This window comes from Rhipicephalus microplus, unplaced genomic scaffold (assembly GCF_043290135.1).
Source record: "Rhipicephalus microplus isolate Deutch F79 unplaced genomic scaffold, USDA_Rmic scaffold_13, whole genome shotgun sequence".
Taxonomy (NCBI): Eukaryota; Metazoa; Arthropoda; class Arachnida; order Ixodida; family Ixodidae; genus Rhipicephalus; species Rhipicephalus microplus.
The window spans coordinates 33,949,227-33,970,598 of record NW_027464586.1 but is presented as its reverse complement, the minus strand read 5'-3'; the positions used below and the strand labels follow the sequence as shown (position 1 = coordinate 33,970,598).

At 49.6% G+C, this 21,372-nt stretch overlaps 1 protein-coding gene across 2 annotated transcripts in view; it reads left to right on the top strand.

Moving 5' to 3' along the window:
- Gdi (GDP dissociation inhibitor) overlaps positions 1 to 21,372 on the top strand; it is a 181,765-nt gene that overhangs the window by 131,433 nt on the left and 28,960 nt on the right. For both annotated transcript variants that reach the window (XM_075882729.1, XM_037414894.2), the window contains exon 5: positions 20,049 to 20,160. In XM_075882729.1, the coding sequence (XP_075738844.1) occupies positions 20,049 to 20,160 (112 nt within the window). The remainder of the gene's footprint in view (positions 1 to 20,048; positions 20,161 to 21,372) is intronic.

The window sequence follows — 21,372 nt, the reverse complement described above, 5'->3', positions numbered from 1 at the left end:
AGAGGTCGGGATCGAGAGCCATACAAGCGCATCAGGAAGGAACGTGGGCTCAGAAGTGGTGGAGCCATCACGAATATTCTTCTGCCGCTCTTGCTCTTGTGTCGTAAAAGTCTTGGCAAGCTCGCATCCCGCTCCAGAAGTAGCGTTGTCGAATGCGGTGGTAAGTTTTGAATACCCCATAGTGCGCACATTGTGGATCAGAATGGAAGATTCACATATCTCCAACAGCAGACTGCGGGGTATGACGAGTAACCACTGCCGGCCATCGGAGTCATAATTGCGTCGGTGTAGGAGGCCGTCACGGATGGCGAAATGGTGAGCTCGACGATGCAAGGCACGCGTGGATGGTGTTGCAGACGGATCAAAGAGCAAGTCGATCAGCGGGGCGATCCAATTATCCTTTCGCTGTTCGGTAGCGAGGATGTCAACATCGATGGCAGATACAGCAATGGAGGTTACTGAGCAGGGCACGCTGTCTTGAGGTAGAGGGGAGCCTGAGAGGGCATCAGCGTCAGCATGCTGGCGCCCGTTACGGTATAGCACACGGATGTCGTAGTCTTGTAAGCGAAGAGCCCAACAGGCGAGACGGCTTGGGGGATACTTCAATGATGAAAGCCAGCATAGTGCATGATGGTCGGTGACGACATCGAATGGGCGACCATACAAATAAGGTCGAAACTTTGTAAGGGCCCAGACTATCGCCAGGCACTCTTTTTCTGTGACGGTGTAGTTTGTCTCGGCTCTCGTGAGCCTACGGCTTGCATATGCTACGACATATTCAGGGAATCCGGGTTTTCGCTGCGCCAGGACAGCGCCTAGGCCTACTCCGCTGGCGTTCGTGTGCACCTCCGTTGGGGCTGTAGGGTCGTAGTGGCGTATAATGGGAGGCAACGTCGACAAATGGCGGAGCTTCGCGAACGCGTCGTCGCACTCGGATGACCACGAATTGAGGGGCCCGTTACTTCGAAGGAGCTTCGTCAGCGGTGATATGATCGTGGCAAAGTTTCGTATGAAGCGTCGGAAGTATGAGCACAGGCCCACGAAACTACGCAGTTCTTTGACAGATGCAGGTTTGGGGAATTCGGCTACGAAGTGAAGCTTGGCAGGATCAGGAAGAATGCCATCTTCGGACACGACGTACCCAAGTATGGTGAGTTGCCGTGCCGCAACGCGGCACTTTTTCAGATTTAGTTGCAAGCCAGCGTTGCTCACACGTGCGAAAACTTCTTTCAGACGTTGGAGATGCGTGGAGAAATCCGGAGCAAAGACGACATCGTCGAGGTAACACAAGCACGTGTACCATTTCAAGTTGCGTAGAACGGTGTCCATCATGAGCTCAAAGGTCGCAGGTGCATTACATAGACCAAACGGCATGACGTTGAACTCGTACAAGCTGTCTGGCGTGACGAAGGCGGTCTTTAGTCGAGCGTCGTCAGCCATGGGTACTTGCCAGTACCCCGAGCGCAGATCGAGAGAAGAAAAAAAAAGGGGCTCCATGAAGGCTGTCAATCGCGTCATCGATGCGTGGCAGTGGATAAACATCCTTGCGATTGATCTTATCGAGCAGTCTGTAGTCCACACAGAACCGCACAGAACAGTCTTTCTTCGCAACAAGAACAACAGAAGATGCCCATGGACTGTCCGAGAGCCGAATAACGTCGTGTCGGAGCATATCGTCAACCTGATCATTAATTACTCGACGTTCAGGAGGCGACACGCGATATGGACGTTGCCGTAAAGGTGGATGGGCACCAGTGTCGATGCGATGCGTAACAACGGACGTGCGACCGAGAGAATTTCGCCCGACATCGATAGAAGAATGATATTCTTGCAACAGGTCCAGAAGTTGGGAACGCTGTACGGCCGTAAGGTTGTCAGCGATGGAGGGGCCAAATACATCAGCAGATGACGAATCAGAAGTGGAAACAGCATTGATGGTACGCGACCTGGGGCAGCGCGTGTCATCGGGTACGTCCAGGACTTGTGCGTCGTCGACTGGTTTCACTCTGCCGAGACATTCCCCTCGAAGCAAGGTAACAGTGTACGGGGACGGGTTGGTTACAAAAATAGCAGCATTGCCCTGGTTGACCTGCACGGTCGCGAAAGGTACTAGCAACCCTTTCCTGCTGCAAGCGCGGTCAGATGGCGAAACGAGTGCAGTGGTGTCGGAGAGACCGGCGCAGTATAACAGCCGTCGTCGAGTTTGGAGGCACTATTGTATCGTCTTTCGTTGGAATCTTGCTCAGTGTCGAGGGACTGTCTTCTGGCGTCAAATGCCAGAAGGGTGAGAGCTCAATTTCGCCGGCGGCACAATGGATGACGGCGTCATGGCGGGAGAGAAAGTCCCATCCCAGGATGATATCATGAGAGCATGCCGGAATGATGATGAACTGGACGACATACAGAACGTCCTGGATGACAACGCGAGCTGTGCACCCTGCTGTAGGATGAATACGATGCAAACTTGCAGTACGGAGGGACAACCCTGAAAGTGGCGTTGTCACTTTTCGAAGTAAGCGGCAGAGTTTTTCGTCCATAACTGATACGGCAGCTCCAGTGTCAATAATAGCCGATGCACAAACACCGTCCACAAGCACGTCAATGACATTCGAGAGGCTGCTCTGAGGGCTTTCACATTGCGATAGCGTCGCAGTCCTTGCCTCGGGGACTGTGACGACTAGTTTTCCCGCTCATGAGCAGTCGCACTTGGCCGCATGGGGGACAGGGAACGACGTCGTGGAGACGGCGATCGTCGAGATGGACCTTGTCGAGATCGAGGTGGCATAGACGGCGGTTCTTCGTGATAAGGACGGCTGAGTTGGTCAGCAACAGGTGAAGAAATTGGCGCCAGCTGTACGCGAGGGCAATAACGGGCCACGTGACCGGCGTAACCGCAGGCAAAGCAGATGGGCCGGTTGTCGGGTGTGCGCCATCTGTTCACCGGGGTAGGTCTCACCCATGTCGCAAGGGCCGCTGGACGGAACGGTGGCTGCATGGTGGACTGAGGCTGAGGCTGAGGGGTTACGTCAACATACGTAGCGGGCATACCCGCTGCAAAGGACGGTGGTCGAGCGGCAGCTTCGGCATAAGTCAGAGGGGCGGGTGCTGGAACGACTTGGGGCGGCCTGGCGACCACTTGCGCGTAACTCAGGGGCGCAGGAGCCGGAGGCTGTGGGGTGTGGTACGCAGGCATTACCTCCGCTATTTCCTGTTCAATCGCTGGACGGATGGGGGGGGGGAAGGGTAGTAGGCAATTGTTGAACAGCCGGTTGGTGGGCAAAGGGCAGGAGCAAGAACTGACGCGCGATTTCCTTAAGGATGAAGGACTTTAGGTCTGCCATCAACGCCACTTGGTCACAACTGGCCTCCAAGCCAGCAAGCGTTGCAGCTCGGGGTGGGGAGCGTCGGGTCATCGAACGCTGCCGGCGGAGCTCCTCGTAGCTCTGGCACAGTGTAATGACCTCAGCCACTGTGCCGGGGTTTTTGGCGAGCAGCATCGTGAAGGCATCATCGTCAATGCCTTTCATGATGTTTCGGATCTTGTCAGACTCAGACATGGTGTGATTAGATTTGTTGCGTAGGTCCAGGACGTCTTCAATATAGCTGGTGAATGACTCACCAGCCTCCTGAGCACATTCACGCAAGCGCTGCTCGGCTTGCAGCTTGCGAACAGCAGGGCGGCCGAAGACGATGATTGCGGTCTTAAAATCGGACCAGGTGGCCAAATCGGACGCGTGGTTGTTGTACCACAAACTGGCAACACCCGTAAGGTAAAATACCAAGTTGGTCAGCTTGCCGTCCTCGTCCCATTTGTTGGGGACGCTCACGCGCTCGTAAATGGCGAGCCAGTCCTCCACGTCAGTGCCATCAGCGCCAGTAAAGATGGGTGGATCGCGGATTCTGGGGACACCGGGACAAGGGGGTGGCATTGGAGGAGGCGTTTGCTGAGAAGCGTCGTGGTACATAGTCGATGGCAGGGTACGTGATCGTAGCTCCAAAGACATAGACGATGATCGCAGCACCTCCACCAAATTGTTAAGGCGTTTATTAGCCGGCAACGAGCGAGAATATACCATGGCGACAGTCACGGCCAAGCACGGGCTCTCAGAGCGCGAGCGGCGTCCTTGTTGGGTAGCCCCACTAGGAGGTACTCAAGAGTTTGACCCATTTCAGAGTTCGGAGGCTTCGCTACTATATATGTATATATATATATATAGTCCAGTAGATCCTTTGTGAGCGGTCACAACGTGGTTTATTTGGACGTTTCGGCCTAGAGTCTGGCCTTTATCCTGATGAAGGCCAGACTCTAGGCCGAAACGTCGAAATAAACCACGTTGTGACCGCTCACGGAGGATCTACTGGACTATATGCAACGCTACGGCCACTGCCTCTATATATATATATATATATATATATATATATGCATACATACAGGAAAAAGCATGTTTCTACAGAGCAACAGCATGACTTATAGAAGAAAAAAACACACCTATGGCACATGCTAGCAAAAAAGTACAAAAAATAAAAGTGCAGTATGACTTGGTGATGATATGATGCTATTTCAAAAAAACATTTATGCAACCAATCAAGAAATGCTTGATGGTTACTATTAGATGCGATTTCATTTGGGAGACCATTCTATAAAACAATGGCTCGGGGAAGTGCAGATGAATCGATAGCGCTAGTTTGTCCATTTATGTGTTTATTGCTATATTGATATGTAAGCGACGTGACATTAGTGTGGGCGCTTCCAATGGAAAGAGGGATGGCCTGATGCGGTAGTGGTATTTATAGAAGAATGATAAAAAGCAATGGAACGATGTACATTCAATTGCACAAGCGCTACGTCATGTTTGATCTGCGTTATGCTGAAATGGGGGTGATAGTTGGAGGTGATAAAATGAGTAGCTCTGTTTTGTACAGACTCAAGCTTATTTGATGAGGAGACCACAATGACGAAGTGTATTCTAACTGCAGATGAACAATGGTTTTGTAGGAGAGTTGTCCTACATTTCTTGGCAAGTACCGCTAGTTCTGGCACAGATATCAAAGTGACCTGAAAGCCTTGGCAGTAACGGGAGTTGATGTGCAGGTCCCATGAAAGATTAGGCTTGAAATGTGTAGTGTACACGTATCTTGAAGGAGTATGGTCACTAGCGTGGGTCGGATCTTACCGAGCCACAGGGCATGCATTAACAGTCCGAGAACACGACTGCTCAAGGTCGCAACACTTTATTGTCTGCGGCAACACCAAAACGCAGTACAGAGGCCGTTGCGAAAGGCGCAATTGGCTTATCTACACCACAGGCGAGAAGTACTACAGAGGGGTGCCGCGAGCATGTCTCCGTGGGCAAAAGTAATTCACGGTAACACCGGGACAAAGGGCCCGATTACTTGAGCGAGGGCAAAAGTGCGCTCATGTTGGCTGCGGAGAGATATGGGTTGACGTAGTCTGACCACACACTAGGACACCGCACCGCTCATCAGCCTAGCATTCGCAAGGGGCAACAAAAAGTGAGCGTTCGCCGCCGGCGCAAGGCGCCATTGGCGAAGTCCGACGAGACCCGGACAATAGGAGCCGACGGACGGAAAAGAAATGCGTGCTCACCGTAAGCTGTCCCCGAGAAACTAGACTCACTCCCGACTCGTGTACGCCAAACATCCCGAGAGACTTTGCGCACGGCACCAGTCGACATCCGCTACCTGGTGAGAGGGGTTAATCGTCACTCCCCGCTCCCCCAGCGCGGCAGACCACGAAGGAGGGGAGAGTCATGTCGGGACATGATAATGGCAAAAATAGGCAGCAAAGCCCGTGCAAAGGGGGTGGGCTAGCCTCAATTTTCACATCCAGCTCTCCTAAATTTGCCCTTTACCGGTCTGCAAAGGCAGCCGAACGTCACCCATGCAGTTAAAATGACATTGCTATGAGCAACAGCTAACCTCAGTCCAGCCCTGTAACTGCTGCTAAAAAAATTATGAAAGGATAAAAAGAAAAAATAAACACATGACACTATAAAATTTTTTGTGGAAGAAAAAAAAAGCGAAGGAAATAAGGCTAGAGTTCGTAATGCTGAGGCGGGATAGCGTCTACCGCGCAGAGGGGCGGAAGAGCGTGACAATGTCCGCTGGGTGTGATGCTCGTGTGAGAGGTCAGAGGCACGGAAGGGGCTCACTGATGGCTCTTGGCTCACGAGGACAATTGGACTGCGAGTCCGACAAACGCCGTGTCAGTGGTGGTTCGGAGGCCTCGCATTTCTCGATGGACGAACGAGGGAACCTCGCTGAAAAGCCGGGCCTTCCCAGGGATTAGGGAAGCAACCAGGAATCGGCTTGCAGGCATCCTGGCGTTCTCAGGCAGCATTTAGCTGCTGTCAGCTGGCCTCGTGCAGAAGCCAAGGTGGAAGGGGCAGCAGGGTTTTTCGGCGACTGCCAATAGCAGGGCACAGTCGGACTGTCTGACGTCAGCAGGTCAGGGCCCAAGCACCTGCATTGTCCACGTCGATGGAATGAAGCGTCGACGGGCACTCTTCTTTCTGGGCACGCACAGAAGCATCGTGCACGTACACACGACACACACACCGCTGATGGCTGCACAAGCAAAGGTGCAAAGCGTCCTTCGTCCCTCTCTCCACGCATAAGCACCAACGTTCAGAACTATCTTCGCTGGTAGACCGAATAAAACACAAAAAGTTAAACAGAGCAAAAATGACACTCAATATTAGGCAGAAAGAAACATAAAGCATAAAATACAAATGAACACATAATAATAAGATAAACAACACATGAACACTTAAAAAAATAAATGCAGGCAGAAAACCGGGCGGGGTCGACTTCATTACGAGAACAGGCCGTAAAGTCGCTGACCATGCTGAGGCTAGACAGTAAACTGAGGGCTGTCGGTTGTGGAGAAGTCGGCTGTCCGGCGTGTAATCACAAAGGTGACCGCTCGCTCACATTATACCTGTACAGGGTCCGAATGCCGTCCGCCGCCTTGGGTGTGCCTTGTTGCTTGCGCGAAGTGCCGCAGGGTACTGGCGCGAGCTTGTCAAACCGTGACAAAGAACTTCAGGTCTGCAAATCGGGCACAGCTGAGTTTTCCTAAAAAGGCGATCTTTCATCAAGTATGGGCCACGGACGCTCGCTGACAATCGGTTCATAAGACCGGGCTTCCCAACCCTTGGTTCCACCGTTTGTCAGGCGTGGCAGGCACGTGAATAGCGATAAATGTCGCGCTTCGAGCCGGGCCAGGCCACAACGTTGCTCAGTTTGCGCAATCTTTCGAGCCACTCAAGTGACCGGCCATGAGTTCGTCACGAGAAGATCGCAACACTGCGGCTCTCAGACATCTTGGGCATAGCCACGTTAAACGTATTCGCAGAGTTCTCGCCGATGGCTATATAGTTCAGCAGAAGCCAGTCATGGTCTAGCAAAATGAATCCACCGGGGACTCGGTGACACACGCTGTTCCAGCCCCCTATTCGCGCTCGCCGCAGGACAAGCAGCATCACGGTGCTCCATCTCTTTGAGACCTTCGCCCATTTCGCGACAAAACAGATCACTTTGCTGAGCCTTCAGAAGCTCTTCTCTACTGAAAGCGATTTCTATTCTCCCGAAATGGGTGGTCTGGTATCCTGCCCACTCAGGACCGCAGCATCAACGGCTTGCGTCAGCGTCACGGGTTCACTCTCGGCATCGTGGCCTTCAGAAAGCGCCCCCGCTCGGCCGCTTCGCGGTGCGCCGCTTACCTGAATAGCAGCCAAGGTTCGTCCGCATGGGGACTCTCCTTTCTTGCCGAATGGCGGCAAAGCTGCTGTTTCGCCCTCGACACTTGCATGTGAAAAGGCACTGCTAGTGGCTGTAGCACTGGGATCAAGGCCCACGGCAGACAATGGGGTATGGGACAGCGCATCGGCTACCACGTTGGCGCTCCCCTTTCGATACTCCACTGCAAAGTTACAGTGCTGTATCAGGAGAGCCCAGCGCGCCAGCCTGCCAGCAGGCTCAGGGAGCCAGCTGGGTGCACTGTGATCCGTTTGCACCACGAATTTCGTCCCATTAAGATAGATGTCAAACTTCCGCAGTGCAAACAGGATGGCGAGGCACCCCTTTTCGGTCACGGAATAATTTTTCTCCGCAGGGACCAAGGAGCGACTGGCAAAGGCCAACGGCTGCAACACGTCATCGTATTCCTGTAGGAGAACAGCTCCTAAACCCAGATCGTTCGCATCAGTTTGTACAACGAACGGTCTGGTCAGGTCTGTGGAAGCTTGAGCTGCGCTGTCTTCGCTATAGCTTTAAGACAGCAAAACACCTCCTGCTGCTCAGGTCCCCATTGCCACTCAGCAGACTTATCCAAGAGCTTGCGCAAGGGCGCCTGCAGTAGAGCACAGGACGGAATGAAGGAACGGGAAACGTTAATCATTCCTAAAAAGCAGCGAAAGCCACTTACCTTTTTGGGCACGGGAAAAATCGAGAATGGCTTGTAGTTTTTTCCGATCCGACTCAATGAAGCCTTTGCCCAGCGTAAACCAGAGTAACTGAATATGGGTCTGCACTAATTGGACCTTGAGAGATTTAACGTCATCCCGGCGGTCCTCACCCTCTCGAGTACATCGGCAACATGGGCCAAGTGCTCTTCGAAGGTTCGTGAATAAATCACGATGTCGTCGAGGTGGCACATGCAGTATGACCACTTTGCTTTTTCGAGGACACGGTCCATGTGTCTTAGAAACCTCGCAGGAGCATTGCAAAGACCAAAGGGCATACGAGTAAACTCGAACAACCCTCTGTAGGTTGTGAACGCAGTTTTACACTGCTGACAATTCACCCATCCGGACCTGTAGGTAACCTTTAGAGGCATCAAGCGTGGTAAAGTACCGTACATCACCAAGGTTTCCTACGAAGGAGTTTTATCGTGGAGAGCGGATAGGCATCCTTACGAGTCACTTCATTCAGACGGCAATAGTGTACGCAAAGCCGATGACTGCCATCTTCCTTAGGCACAAACACAATTGGAGATGCCCAGGAGCTAAACGAGCGGCGAATAATGGCAGCCGCAAGCATGTCGTCTGGCAAACAACCGATAATCTGCCTTTTGGCGAGACTGATGGGCCTGGGGTTACACTTCAACGGAAGCGCGTCGCCAGTTTCGATCACGTAGCTCCCAAAACCGGTACAGCCCGACTGATCAGTGAAGAGCTCGTTGTACTGACGTAACAGTGTCGGCAGGCGAGCCTTTTGTGTATCATCCAACTGAGTCGCACAGGCGACCAAAGGATGTAGTGCATCTTCGTGTCGTGTTGGTCGATCCAAACAGAGGTTTCGAGCCGACGAGCGCATAACGCCAAGGTACAACCACGAAGTTTGCATGCGACACGGTTCGCGCTGTGCCTCTCGTTCCTGAAGGGGACTGTGAGAGGGCGAATGCGTTGAGCAGTGCCTTGATCCCGAACTCTGCGCAGAGCACATTTCCGACGCTTCTGCGGCAAAGGCAACGGTAAGCGCCGGCGGGCTATTGAACGGCTTGAGCTGGCAAAATAAGCCATCTCGATAGCCGCTATTTGCAATGTCCACAACGATCCTGGTTTTAAGGGGAAAGTCCCGATCGATAATCACTGGAACATTGAGCTCTGGAAGATGAACAAGACGGCAGCGTCTCATTCGATCTCCCCATCTGACAGTCGACCTTGCAGCGCCTGCCGAATGGGCCACCCCTTTCACAAGGGTGAATGTCGTCCGCAAGCGCACTGAGTGCTTCTGCAAGTGGGACAACACCTGTTTGCCGAACAACGAGGCGCTAGCGCTCATTTCCAGCAACGCCGAAAATTCACGGCCGGCAATACTGACTGGAATGAATGGCGCGTGCGCATCTGCAAGAAACGTGCTTGCCATGCACGCCGAGGAAAGCAGCAAAAGTTCGGTCGCTCATGCCTTCACGAACAACCCGCCAACCCGTTTCCCTGCCTCCCAGGAGGCCTGGATCTGGTGCACTCTTTTTGCTATGTGCCCTCGTTCATGGCAGCGGTAACAGTGCGCTTCATCACGGTTCATTTTCCCAGACGGAGTAGCCTCTAGTTGTCGTGATTGGCTCGCTACGTTATCGCAGGATACGTTTCTGCGAGCGTCACCTCCCACATTACGGTGGGTCGGAGAGTGTCCCTGTGTGGAGGTTTAAGGTGGTGCAGCACAGACTGCCTGCCTTTCATGTGTGTAGGGATCAAGAGCGCGATTGCTCAGCGCCCTTTGCACAGCTGGTTTCAGCTGCAAAGGCGGCGCCATGAGGCTGTCACCGTTGGGGAAGGGTCATGACCCCTCTCCAAGTGCAGCGCGGCTCAAGGGCATCGCTGGCTGACGGCGGCGGGCGATAGGCATGTGCAGGGAGATATTCGCTTTGAATACGCTTCGCCTCAGCGGCCAATTCCTCTAAATCACGGAAGCGGCCGCCGCCACACAGGTATGCTGAAAAAGTCGGACGTGCCTGCCATATTAGCCGTTCAACGCACTCTTCGTTCGAGGCTCAGGGCTCAGCGATAGAGTAAAGTTCCTCCATCGCACGTGCATACTCTTGTAAAGACTCATCAGGAGCCTGTGAACGAAGCTCGAGCTCTCGCCACATCTTACTTTCGTAGTCAGTGGGTAGGAATTCGCCCAATAGCTTGCGTGAAGCTCCTCGAGGGTTGCTGCACAGTAACCATTAAGCCAATACCATCTTGCCGCCGTGTCAGTCAGTGCAGCTTGAACAACTTGTTCGAGCACCACCTGATCATCCAAACCCATTGCTCTCTGATAAGGTGACAGAGGGTCGAACTAATCTCAGGCGGTGAGCAGATCACCGTATCCACTGCACATTCACACAGACAACATGACACCAGGGTGACCGCTTTTCGGTCTAGCCGAAAACATTTGCATAGATCCCGAGAGTGCTTGGCTCATCTGCACGAAGTTTTGCAGCAACGTCTACGTCGTCGCACCGGCTTCGTAGAAAACCGTTGGTGTGTTCGCAGCACAGTCGAGCGAAGGTGAGCAGCCTCCCAGCTCGATCAGTGGGGTAGTTTCAAATAGACCACCACCTGGCGCACCACTCTCAGAGCAAAAGAGGCTCCTTGTGGGATTTGCCTGCTGTCCAGCATAATGCGCACCTTATGTGGCTACCATCGACAATTCAGGCGCCTTTCTTAGTGTAAATTCGAAGTGTCAGTTGCACGGCTTACGGCAGGCAAAAGTCGACGAGGGCCAAAGCCTGCGCCCCGGGAACCGACTGTGAGCGCTGTGCCGCAGGGCACGCCTTGACCGTTGCCGATGCGAGAACACTGTACTGCTCAAGGTCGCAACACTTTGTTGTCTGCGGCAACACCAAAATGCAGTGCAGAGCCCGTTGCAAAAGACGTGACGGGAAAGCGAATGTGCTTATCCGCGCCATGGGCGAGAAGTACTACTCAGGGGTGCCGCAAGCACGTCTCCGTGGGCAAAAGTGATTCACGGTGACCCCGGGACAAAGGGCCCAGTTGCTCGAGCAAGGGAAAAAATGCGCTCGCGTTTGCTTCGAAGAGATATGGGTCAACGTAGTCTGACTACGCACTAGGACAGCGCTTCGCTCCTCAGCCTAGCATTCGCAAGGGGCAACAAAAGGTGAGCGTTTGCCGCGGGCATGAGGCGCTGTTGGCAAAGTTCGATGAGCCCCAGACAATAGGAGCCTATGGACGGAAAAGTAATGCGTGCTCTCTGTAAGCTGTCCCGGAAAAATCTTACTGACTCATGACGCGTGTGCGCGATACGTCCCGAGAGACTTTGCGCACGGCGCCACAGTCGACATTCGCTACCGGGTGAGATGGGTTAGACGTCACTCCCCGCTCCCCCAGCGCGGCAGACTACGCAAGAGGGGAGAGTCGTGTCGGGACATTATAATGGCAGAAATAGGCGGCAAAGCCTGCGCAAAGGCGGCGGGCTAGCCTCAAGATTCCCACAAATGAATGCCTAAATATTTGTCCAATGATGCGTGGGATTCTACTGTGCTATCTACTAGGTATGAGAAGTGGGAATTTTGCACTCAGTTCGAAGAGCAATTACAAACAGCGATCAGGGTTGTTCATGATTTTCTTCACAAGGCAGGATTCTGCTTGTAGGCTATCAAATCAGAACTGCTCCTTTACCAGCCCACAATCGGTGCAGGTTTTCCCAATATCTCAATACAGTCGAAACCCGCAATAACGAAACCCCGCGAGTACGAAATCCCCGCGGCAACAAAATATTTCCAGATCCCCGGCGAACGTACATAGAAGCCCATGTATTTCGTATCTCGCGGCAACGAAATGTTTTTGGACAGCGATCCCGCAAACGAATTTTCTACCACGGTGCGGGCCTTATTTTACCCTCCCACCAAAGGCTAACTGTCGAAAATATGCTCGTATGCGTGTCATGCGCACTCAAAATTTGTAAACGTCTGCTTTTGCTGCGCTAGCATGGGTATCGCCATTCTTGTTTACTTAAGGAGGATGAGATTGCGAAAATCGTGAAAAAAAAATTGATTTTTTGGTAATCGCTCATTTCGGCATCTGCAGTGCCTATTCTATGCCGTACTAAACCGATTTGGCTGAAAATCATCCTCAAATGCCCGAAAAAAATAAGTTTGTCGGCGAGAAGAGGCTCAAAATCGCACAAAAACACCAATGTTCACAAAGCAAGTGTTCATCTCTTGCGCCACCGATCGCCGCCATCATGGTATCCTTCGAAACGTCGACGCTTCGCCTTCCCGCTTTCACGCATTCCAAATGTCACCAGATAAGAAGAAACGTGCAAAAAAAAAAGCATGTGGTTACACGGGCAATCCGAGGGGCGTTTTCTGAAAGAGGCCTCCTATTGGCTGGCACGCTACAAGGAGGAGCCGCCACGGTTTTCTGCATTGAAAACCACGTTTCGTGCACGTTTTTTTACACTTGTTGCACGCACGCTGTTATGAAATCTCGCTCGTTCAAAAAGAAGTTTTCGACGACTCACGCATTTGGAAAACGAAAGCGGAAGCCTCCTTACGGCAAACCGATCATTGTAAACCGATCATTGCACCATTCAGGCACACTTGGAGACTCACTACGTATCAGCGGGAGCGGTGGAGGCGCAAGCATCGAGCGTTCGAGACTCTCTTAGCGCGGTCCCCACCATGAGCTATGCCCTCTTGGTCCTACGAGCTGGTGTACACAGAGTTGCAGAGGCACAAGGACATGCATAACCAGCCAAGTACAAGCTTTCCAGCAGAGTTGCCAAAGCACTATTGCCAGTGTATGAACGCCTTGCAGACACACAGCTGCTTGAGCGGTGTAAAGGAGGGAAGACGCAGAATGCAGCTGAGAGCTTGCATTCTGTGATTTGGTCTCTACTATCCAAGGACCAACAGCATGCCTCCCTTTTTGCTGTAGAGACAGCGGTAAACAAGGTAGTAATGAAATATAATTCAGGTTGCATGCGTATGTACTCGGAAACGTGTGTTACATTGGGTGTGCGTTCTGGTTCCATGGCCCTCCAGAGGGCTCAAGAAAAAGACTGCCTGCATCTCAAAAAAGCGCGTAAAAGTGAAGAAACCAAGGGACAGAGGTCCAAGAAGATGCCTCTTCACAGTGATGCCAAAGACTATAGCCCTGGGGCATTTTAATAAAGGTGCAACATTTGCAAAACTTTAAAAGCCATTTTTCGTGATGTTTTTTTTTTTCCTACCACCTTGCTCGTAGAAAGCATTGGACAACTAAGGCCGGACCGATTTTTATTGTTTGTTTTATTGTAACTCGTAGACTTTGCCATTACTGAAGGCAGTCTTCGAATATTAGTTTAGGCTCCCATTTTTTTTAATTTCACAATTACTGAAAGGCGTGACTTGATGAAGCATATGCATAAGCAAATAATGTTCAACAGAATATTGTTAGGGCATTAAAAAAAAAAACCTGGAACTGTTTTCGGCTACAAGCATTATGTACACATACATTAAAAGTTGTTCCAGCACTTAAACTTGCTTCCTTGCAGCGCCAGACTCTCCACGAGTGACAAATTCAAGAATATTATACAAAATGAGAAGTAGTAAAGATATCTTTATGAAATTTCGCATTCATGTTTTTAATGTGATTTTTAGTGTGTATACCAAATGTCATGAACCTAGGCCAAGAAACAAAAAAAAATTGCAAACGATCCCCACATCCCCCCTTAAATCGGCGATGGGGTCTGTGTCCCGCAACATGCCTAGCGACACTGCAGCAGGCCATGGCAAATGATCACGCCTGTTTCACCACCATAGTGCAAGCATCACGCACGAATTGCGCTTCGGCCTCACTAGACGAAGATTTGGACGAAGGCGCACTTGATGGCGAGAGTGGTGGCAGTGCAGTGCCTCTCTCCCTGACCAAAGCCTGGGGGGAATTTCGAGCCATCTACATCCCAGATGAACTCACCGTTGATGCGTTCATTCGCGCCGATGACGACGTAGTCGTGTACGAGGAAGTGACCGACAAGGCCATTATCTTTCGGAAAGCGTGCGCGAAGCTGACGACGCCGAGGACCAAGAAGAGACGCACGCAAAGAAACCAAACCCGCGGGTTGTTTTGGATGTGCTGGGCACCCTTCACTCCTTCTTCGGCGCACGTGACGACGGAGTAGTAATGGACCACTTTTTTCAGTGCGAAGGGAGAGCTTTGAAGTTGTTGCATGGCAAGGGTCGGCAAAGTAAGTTTACCGACTTCTGGCAATAAATTTTCGTTCTGCTGGCCGTATCACTGTTTTTATGTCTCACACTCACGAAAACGAAATTTTTTCGGTTTCCCCGGCGATTTCGTTATTGCGGGTTTCGACTGTAACCACAGCGAACAACCTCATTATCCTGATTGTAAAGAAAGTTAGAATCCTCGTTATGTTCCCTGAGGAGGATGGCAGTAACGCCTACACTTTAAAACGCATCACAGCCAAGGCTAATGCCATGACAACATAATCACGAGGGTGGCGAACAAATAGGGGGGTTATCCGAGGAGAACATTCGGAGACACTTCCACGCCCTCATAATGAGCTACATCAACTACATTGCCCTGGCTCACAAGTGGAGCAGATGGGACGAAGCCAGATTAGAATCAATGATTCGCAAGAGCATGAAAAAGGTACTGGGTTTCCCACAAAACACCAGTACAGAAAATATTTTCACTGGCTGGCCACAACACCTTTGGAGAAATAGAAGAACAAAAGGTCGCCCAAGTTGCAAGACTGGCATCCACGAAAGCTAGCAAACAGATTTGTGTTGCCAGGTGGGCAACACAAATCGCTGCCGGAGTGATCCTGTTTCGAAGCTTCAGGTTTGGCATTGGGCCTGACCTCGACGAAGTCAGCCTTGTGAAGACAGTTTCGCGCGCATATAGCCCTCGCCACCACCCACGAAATTTTCACCATCTCCACAGCTGAATACCGGGACCCCCAAAGCGGCAAGTTGGCTGCCAGGTGGGCAACAGCTATGAGTGAGCGCTCGACAACGCGGCACCTAACACGCGGATTACGCTCGAGACAAGCAATCACACTTTTGACGTTTTGTTGTGCAGCAGGAAAAAGCGTGCAAGTCCTCCTGTCTGCCATCCTTACCACACACGCACACGTGCCAGAACGCGTGGAACAGCTCTGGGCCCATTTCCAGTCAGAGAACTCATTCGAGCCAGCCACGCTGGCGTCGCAGAGTGGTGGAGACGGGCAAGGGGATTGTGATCGATAGAGGAGAACACATTTGCGAGAGAAGGCCAAGAAGTTGCGATAGAGTAAAGAGAGGGGAGGATGTGGTGGGAGGGTGACCTTGAAAACCAAAACACACGGCAAGAAAGCAGGTTGGGTAGATTGCTTGAAAGGTTCGCGAAACGCGCAACTCGCACGTAGAAAAACTTGAGAGTCCTTGCGCGCTCAGAAGTCAAAGCACGGCCGTCTGGATCTGTGCACGCAGCAGTGTTAAAAGAATCAGCGGCCGTGGTAAAAAAAATTTTTTGTTGGGCCAGCTAGTTTGCAAGGCCTCACCAAGTTAGATATTTCGCGATCTGTTTTGCGCAAATTAACAGCCATTTTTGCACTTCCACACGCGTGCGGGGGAGAGCATGTTGAGCCGAGTGCGAAGTGAGAGAGAACAAGTGCTAAACAGGAAACGAATCGTAAATTATCAGAGTCAGTGGGGTAGCGTATGTGCGTGCACTAGGCGCAGACGATCGAATACAGTCTGTGGCTGACAATGTTGGCAAATGGTCTGGTCACTCCAGACTGGTGATGCCAACGGCAGTACCAGCAGTCAAAAACAGATGAGATGGCCGACCGGTCTTCGAAAGATCGGTGGCAGTGTAAAAACACTGGCCTCGTCTGACGATGCGGGGTGCTCAGAGTAGCGGGGAGACAAAGGACGGAGGGGTGGGTTACAAAAAGCGGTCGAGGAGAGGATCGACTAAAGGGGCGCAAAGGCAGGGTCGTCGTTTAGCAATAAGAATGTAATGGGCACCCTGCTGATGCCTGATGGGTGGTTGAAAGTGGTTTCCCTGGAAGTCGGCAGAGCGCCGACTCTGTTTGCTGTAACCGATCAGCGGCGCTGGGAGCGTTCGTTGTAAGTGCGATTTCGTGCAATTAAACCAATTTATATTTTCACGGTTACGCACATACTGTTCGTTTTAAGGGAAAGTTCGTTTTAAGTGGGGCCGTTATATGTGGGCTCGATTGTATAATAAACTGTTTTGCTTCTTTTTGAATAGCTAAAGGAAAATAGACAGCCTACACGGGAAGTCTTGCGGGAATTAAAGCCACAATCCTGCTATGCTTTTCAATCGGTGAGCTTACAAGCCTCAAAGCTGGCACAGCTGATATAAATTGTATAATATTCATGTGAAGATGCCTTTCATACACAAACTCCTTGGATTGTTGCTAGAATTATCCGAGAAGTTCGCTTTAAGTGGGTAGGTGGACACCAAAGCCGGTGCTATTCCTCGAATTTTCCCGAATATTCCTGCACACTTGTTTGAACCAGGGGCATTACAGCGCTAAAGGGAACCTTTGAAACTTGGAGAAACCGTGAATTTCGAGGCCCGTGTGTCAGGAACTGGTAGTGACGTGTCTGATAACATGGAGAACATTGATGTTGACAGAGCTACTGGCGTCCCCTCCAATCCAGAGGATGTGAGGTTTCAGCTTGGTTGCCTGCATTACAAGACCGAAGAAAGTTCCCAACCTGGAATGTCGAGCTCATCCAAGAAGTTCTTTTTCAAAGTTGTTCAAAAGAAAAGTACTGTCGAAATTGACAAGGCAGTGGTGGCAACAAAAGACTTCACCTTTGTCCTCAATTCTAGGGAAAAGCTTGTACTCTTTACTGTAGTGTCGGCAACACGGCATGACTGAGAACAACGAACACACTCAACCCGTGCCACACAAGAGCTCCTTTATTCTGGTGACAGTATGTCAGAGGTGCTGCCATCTCTTGATGACTGTGGAACATAACTAAAGTTACCTAATGTAGGCTTTCGACACTACACATGGTTTGGGAAGCCAGCTAAAACTCATGAGCTTGCAGATGGTAAGTCACAGCAGCCTATTCCCTTCCATTTTGACCGCAACATCATCTCTGAAGATCCGGGATGGGTGGAAGAGAGCACTTTCGGGCTGTCCCGGGAAGGCTTATGCCCACCATGCGAAGCACAAGGAAAAAAAAAACAGGAGAAATGTATGAAACCAACGAGGCTTCACCGAAAATTATGCTAGACTACTAATAAGAAAGCTGGTCATTGGGGCCACAGTTTTTGGAGAAAAAGCCATTTGGAAAATGAAAACGCAGCTTTCAAACAGGTCTATCAATCAAGTGGACGAACTCATGACCGGCCTTCCTCTAGCACAACAACCAATGCTGCTGAGCGCAACCTTATTGAACCCAAATTATCAGGACAGTCTTTTTATTTATTTGTTTAAGGCGTGAAGATGTTGGCAGTAGCAGTATGTTCACCTTTAACACCAGCCTATAAGTAGCGAGGCTCGATATCTCAAGGAGCAGGCAAGTAATTAGCCACTCCGTTTCGTAATGTTACAGTCTTGCTGACTTCGCTTTTGAAGCTTCTAGTGCAGCACAAAGAGCGAGTTTGAAAAAGAAAAAAAACTTCCTGGGTTATTTCTCAGTTAGAATTTTATTTCATATTTACGTGTGACGCACCCACGCTGCATCAAATAGTGTCAGGCTCAACAAAATTGACCTTCTTTCACATAAAAAAATTTCAATTTTTTTAAAAAAGGCTGCCAAATCGGTCAAACATTCTTTCAATATTTTCAGTTAGAAAAAGGAATCCTTTGGTTAATTACCGAAGTATTCCTACTCGGTAATCACCTTGCATGAAAAGGTGTATTTCACTTTAAAGGGTTCCTGAAACGGTTTTTTCCCATTCCGTTTTTGATTAGACCAAGACCAGTACTGGAGCAAATCATTGGCACCAGAGTTCAATCGAAACACCCATTATTAAGGGAGCTACGAGTACTAAGAAAGTATCACCTCCTCCGCTCCGCCTTTCACCCTCAACTGCCCCTCAACTCTTCCTTTGAGTGCCCGGGGCTAAGCTTCACCTTCACAGCGCCTGCATCACGATGTGGCGTGAGACAGCACACACGTAAATCCCGCCGCCGATCCGATACCGGTAGTCTGTGCTGCACGTTCCACAGCCAATCGATGTCAGTGGGGCGGAGCATGGCACTTCGTGTATGGGTGGTTGAAAACGCATCAGGCCGAGCCTCAGCGATCTGAAGCGATCTGCAGCGATTCACAGCTTTAAAGCACTGTAATAAATTACACAGTTTACGCAGAGAGCTCAAATCGGTCTATAAATTATCCTTGGAACTTGGTTTACCGGCCCAATGTGTGTTTGAAAAATCTTCAAAACCATTTCAGGGTTCCTTTAATGTGGTTTTGCTATAATGAACTGAATTGGGGATTTTATTGACTTGACTATTGTAAAAAGTAAAAAATAGAGCTTTGAGGATAGCAAAATTTTGGGTGTAAAGAATTCAAATATTGAAGTTGGACTGTGAATCTAAGTGTTTTTCTAATGTTTCTTCACTATATTTAGAATATTTTTCTAATACTTGAAATTCTTCTAATACACCTTGTTGAACGTCGATTGTATTGGGCTTTGGGAAGTACGAACAGTACAATTGCAGTGTGAATCGAATAGCAAGCACTTTTGAAAAAAATATTCAAAATTTCAAATATTCGCACACCCCAAGTAAGAACAGGGTGAAATCAACTACACACACCGAAGGAATACACGAAACAAGTGCTAGTAACTGAATGTTTTATTGCATGAATGCAATGTAAAGAAAGTGGACAGGAAAACATGATGCATGAAACCTGTTTTTTATCATGTACAATAAGCAAAAGCTGTCAATCGAAAAGGTCACAATTGTTCAAATGCATAATGAACTTGGCAGCCCTGCCACGGTGGTCTAGTGGCTAAGGTACTCTGCTGGCGCAGGTTGCGGTATCGAATCTCGGCTGTGGCGGCTGCATTTTCGGTGAAGGCGAAAATGCTGTACGCTTGTGTGCTCAGATTTGGGCGCACGCTAAAGAACCCCAGGTAGTCGAAATTTCCAAAGACCTCCACCACGGCGTCTGTCATGCTCGTATGGTGGTTTTGGGACGTTAAACCCCACATATCATGCAAATCAATAACAAACTCTACAGATACTAGTTACTCGTTTTCACTTAGCGTGACAGACTGTTCACTTATACGAGTAATGCCCCTTATTTCGCGCTGTTTTTGCCTTTTACAATGTTTGACCAACTAGCCCAACGAACCACATTTCTGGACATAGGTATATCGATGTTTAACTGTTTTCTGTTGTATCCAAATTGGATTGCCAATTTTTTTATTTTTGTAAGGTCAATACTAAAGAGATCATCGTGCAAAATCGCCTCTGCCCATTTGGACATGAGAGTTTTCGGGGACTTTCAGCAAAAGGGCTCAACTTGAAAAGTTGAAAAGGAGTTTAAGGTCAACTCCCTATGGAGTGAACAAAAGAGTTCTTCCATTGCTCAGGTGGGCCAGGTGGTGAGGTGCATCTGCCTGCTGAATCATGCCATTCCCAACACGAAGGACTCGCTTTCCTGCCAGATCATCATCCCCCAGAAGCAGGTCAATCGAAACTCTGGTGAGGCTCACTTGCACAGGTCATATCTATTTGATGCTGGTAATGTACTCACAGTATGCGAAAGAAAACACTGCCCATATCAGTCAGCTGACTGTTTATAAATATTTTAAGTGCCGCTTTGTTGTATTCTGTGCTGACATGAAGGTGAGTGTTGTTGCGTCATGTTTGTTCATTTCATTTGTCTCGAATATGTGTTGGCTGTTTGGCATAGCTATGTTAGAATCAGTTTTTTTTTTTTTAAGCACTGCTGCTTTTATTGTGTCACTATGACCCAGGTTTCTCATTTTCTTCGCATGCGCATGTTTTATCGCTGCAACCCCTCTCAGACATCGGCGCACTTGCAATCGTGTCATGCTCCTTCATAAATAAATATAGTTCACCATGCGGTTCCAGTGTTCTAGAACCCATATCTTTGGTTGCAATTTCTGTACATCATACCCGGTGATTTGATCTGCTAAGCTTTGTGCCCCTTGGATCAATTCAGAATTTTCATTTTTTTTTTCTGCAGAACGTGCATTTTTGAAATGAGTTTGATGGGTATCTTCCGACTTGGTGCTGAGAAATAGGAACAAAGAATTGCATAAATATGTATTTTGTTAAATTGCATTCTTTCAAGGTGCTGAGGATTTGTATTAACACCTGCTATGTTTCGAAAATAGAGAAAGCAGTACTGGTGCATAAATAAGAATTAAGGCATGCTGCGTTAACTGCTTCACCCTTTTTGGAAACTTTTTTTTTTTAAATCAAGGGACAAGTTTCTATCTCCCCCAACTCTTGAATCATGATCCTCCTCCCCCACACCCACCCTACCGCTGAAGGTGGAAACACTAGCGTTGAGTGTCTTTCCTGTCAAGTGCTTCTTTCCTTCCACCTTGTGCACTGGTATATTTTCAAGTCATGTTGTGCCTACTGGCCCAGCATTCCACTTTATTAAACCTAGTAGCAGGATCTGCGTGAAAAATGTGAGAGGGTAGCAATTAACTGTAGTAATTAAGCACTGAGTGCCTAATTACTTTTCATAATAATTTTATAGGTAACATGTTTCAAATACAGACTATCTGGGCAAAATTTCGTCTCAATCTGGCTGTCAGAAGTACCAAAAACATGATGTGTAAACTCAAGAAGTTGTTCATAATTTTATCTTGAGGAACGTGCATTTTAATGGTATAAGTGAAAGCTCATATATGCGGCAAGGATGTGTTTTTTAATGTG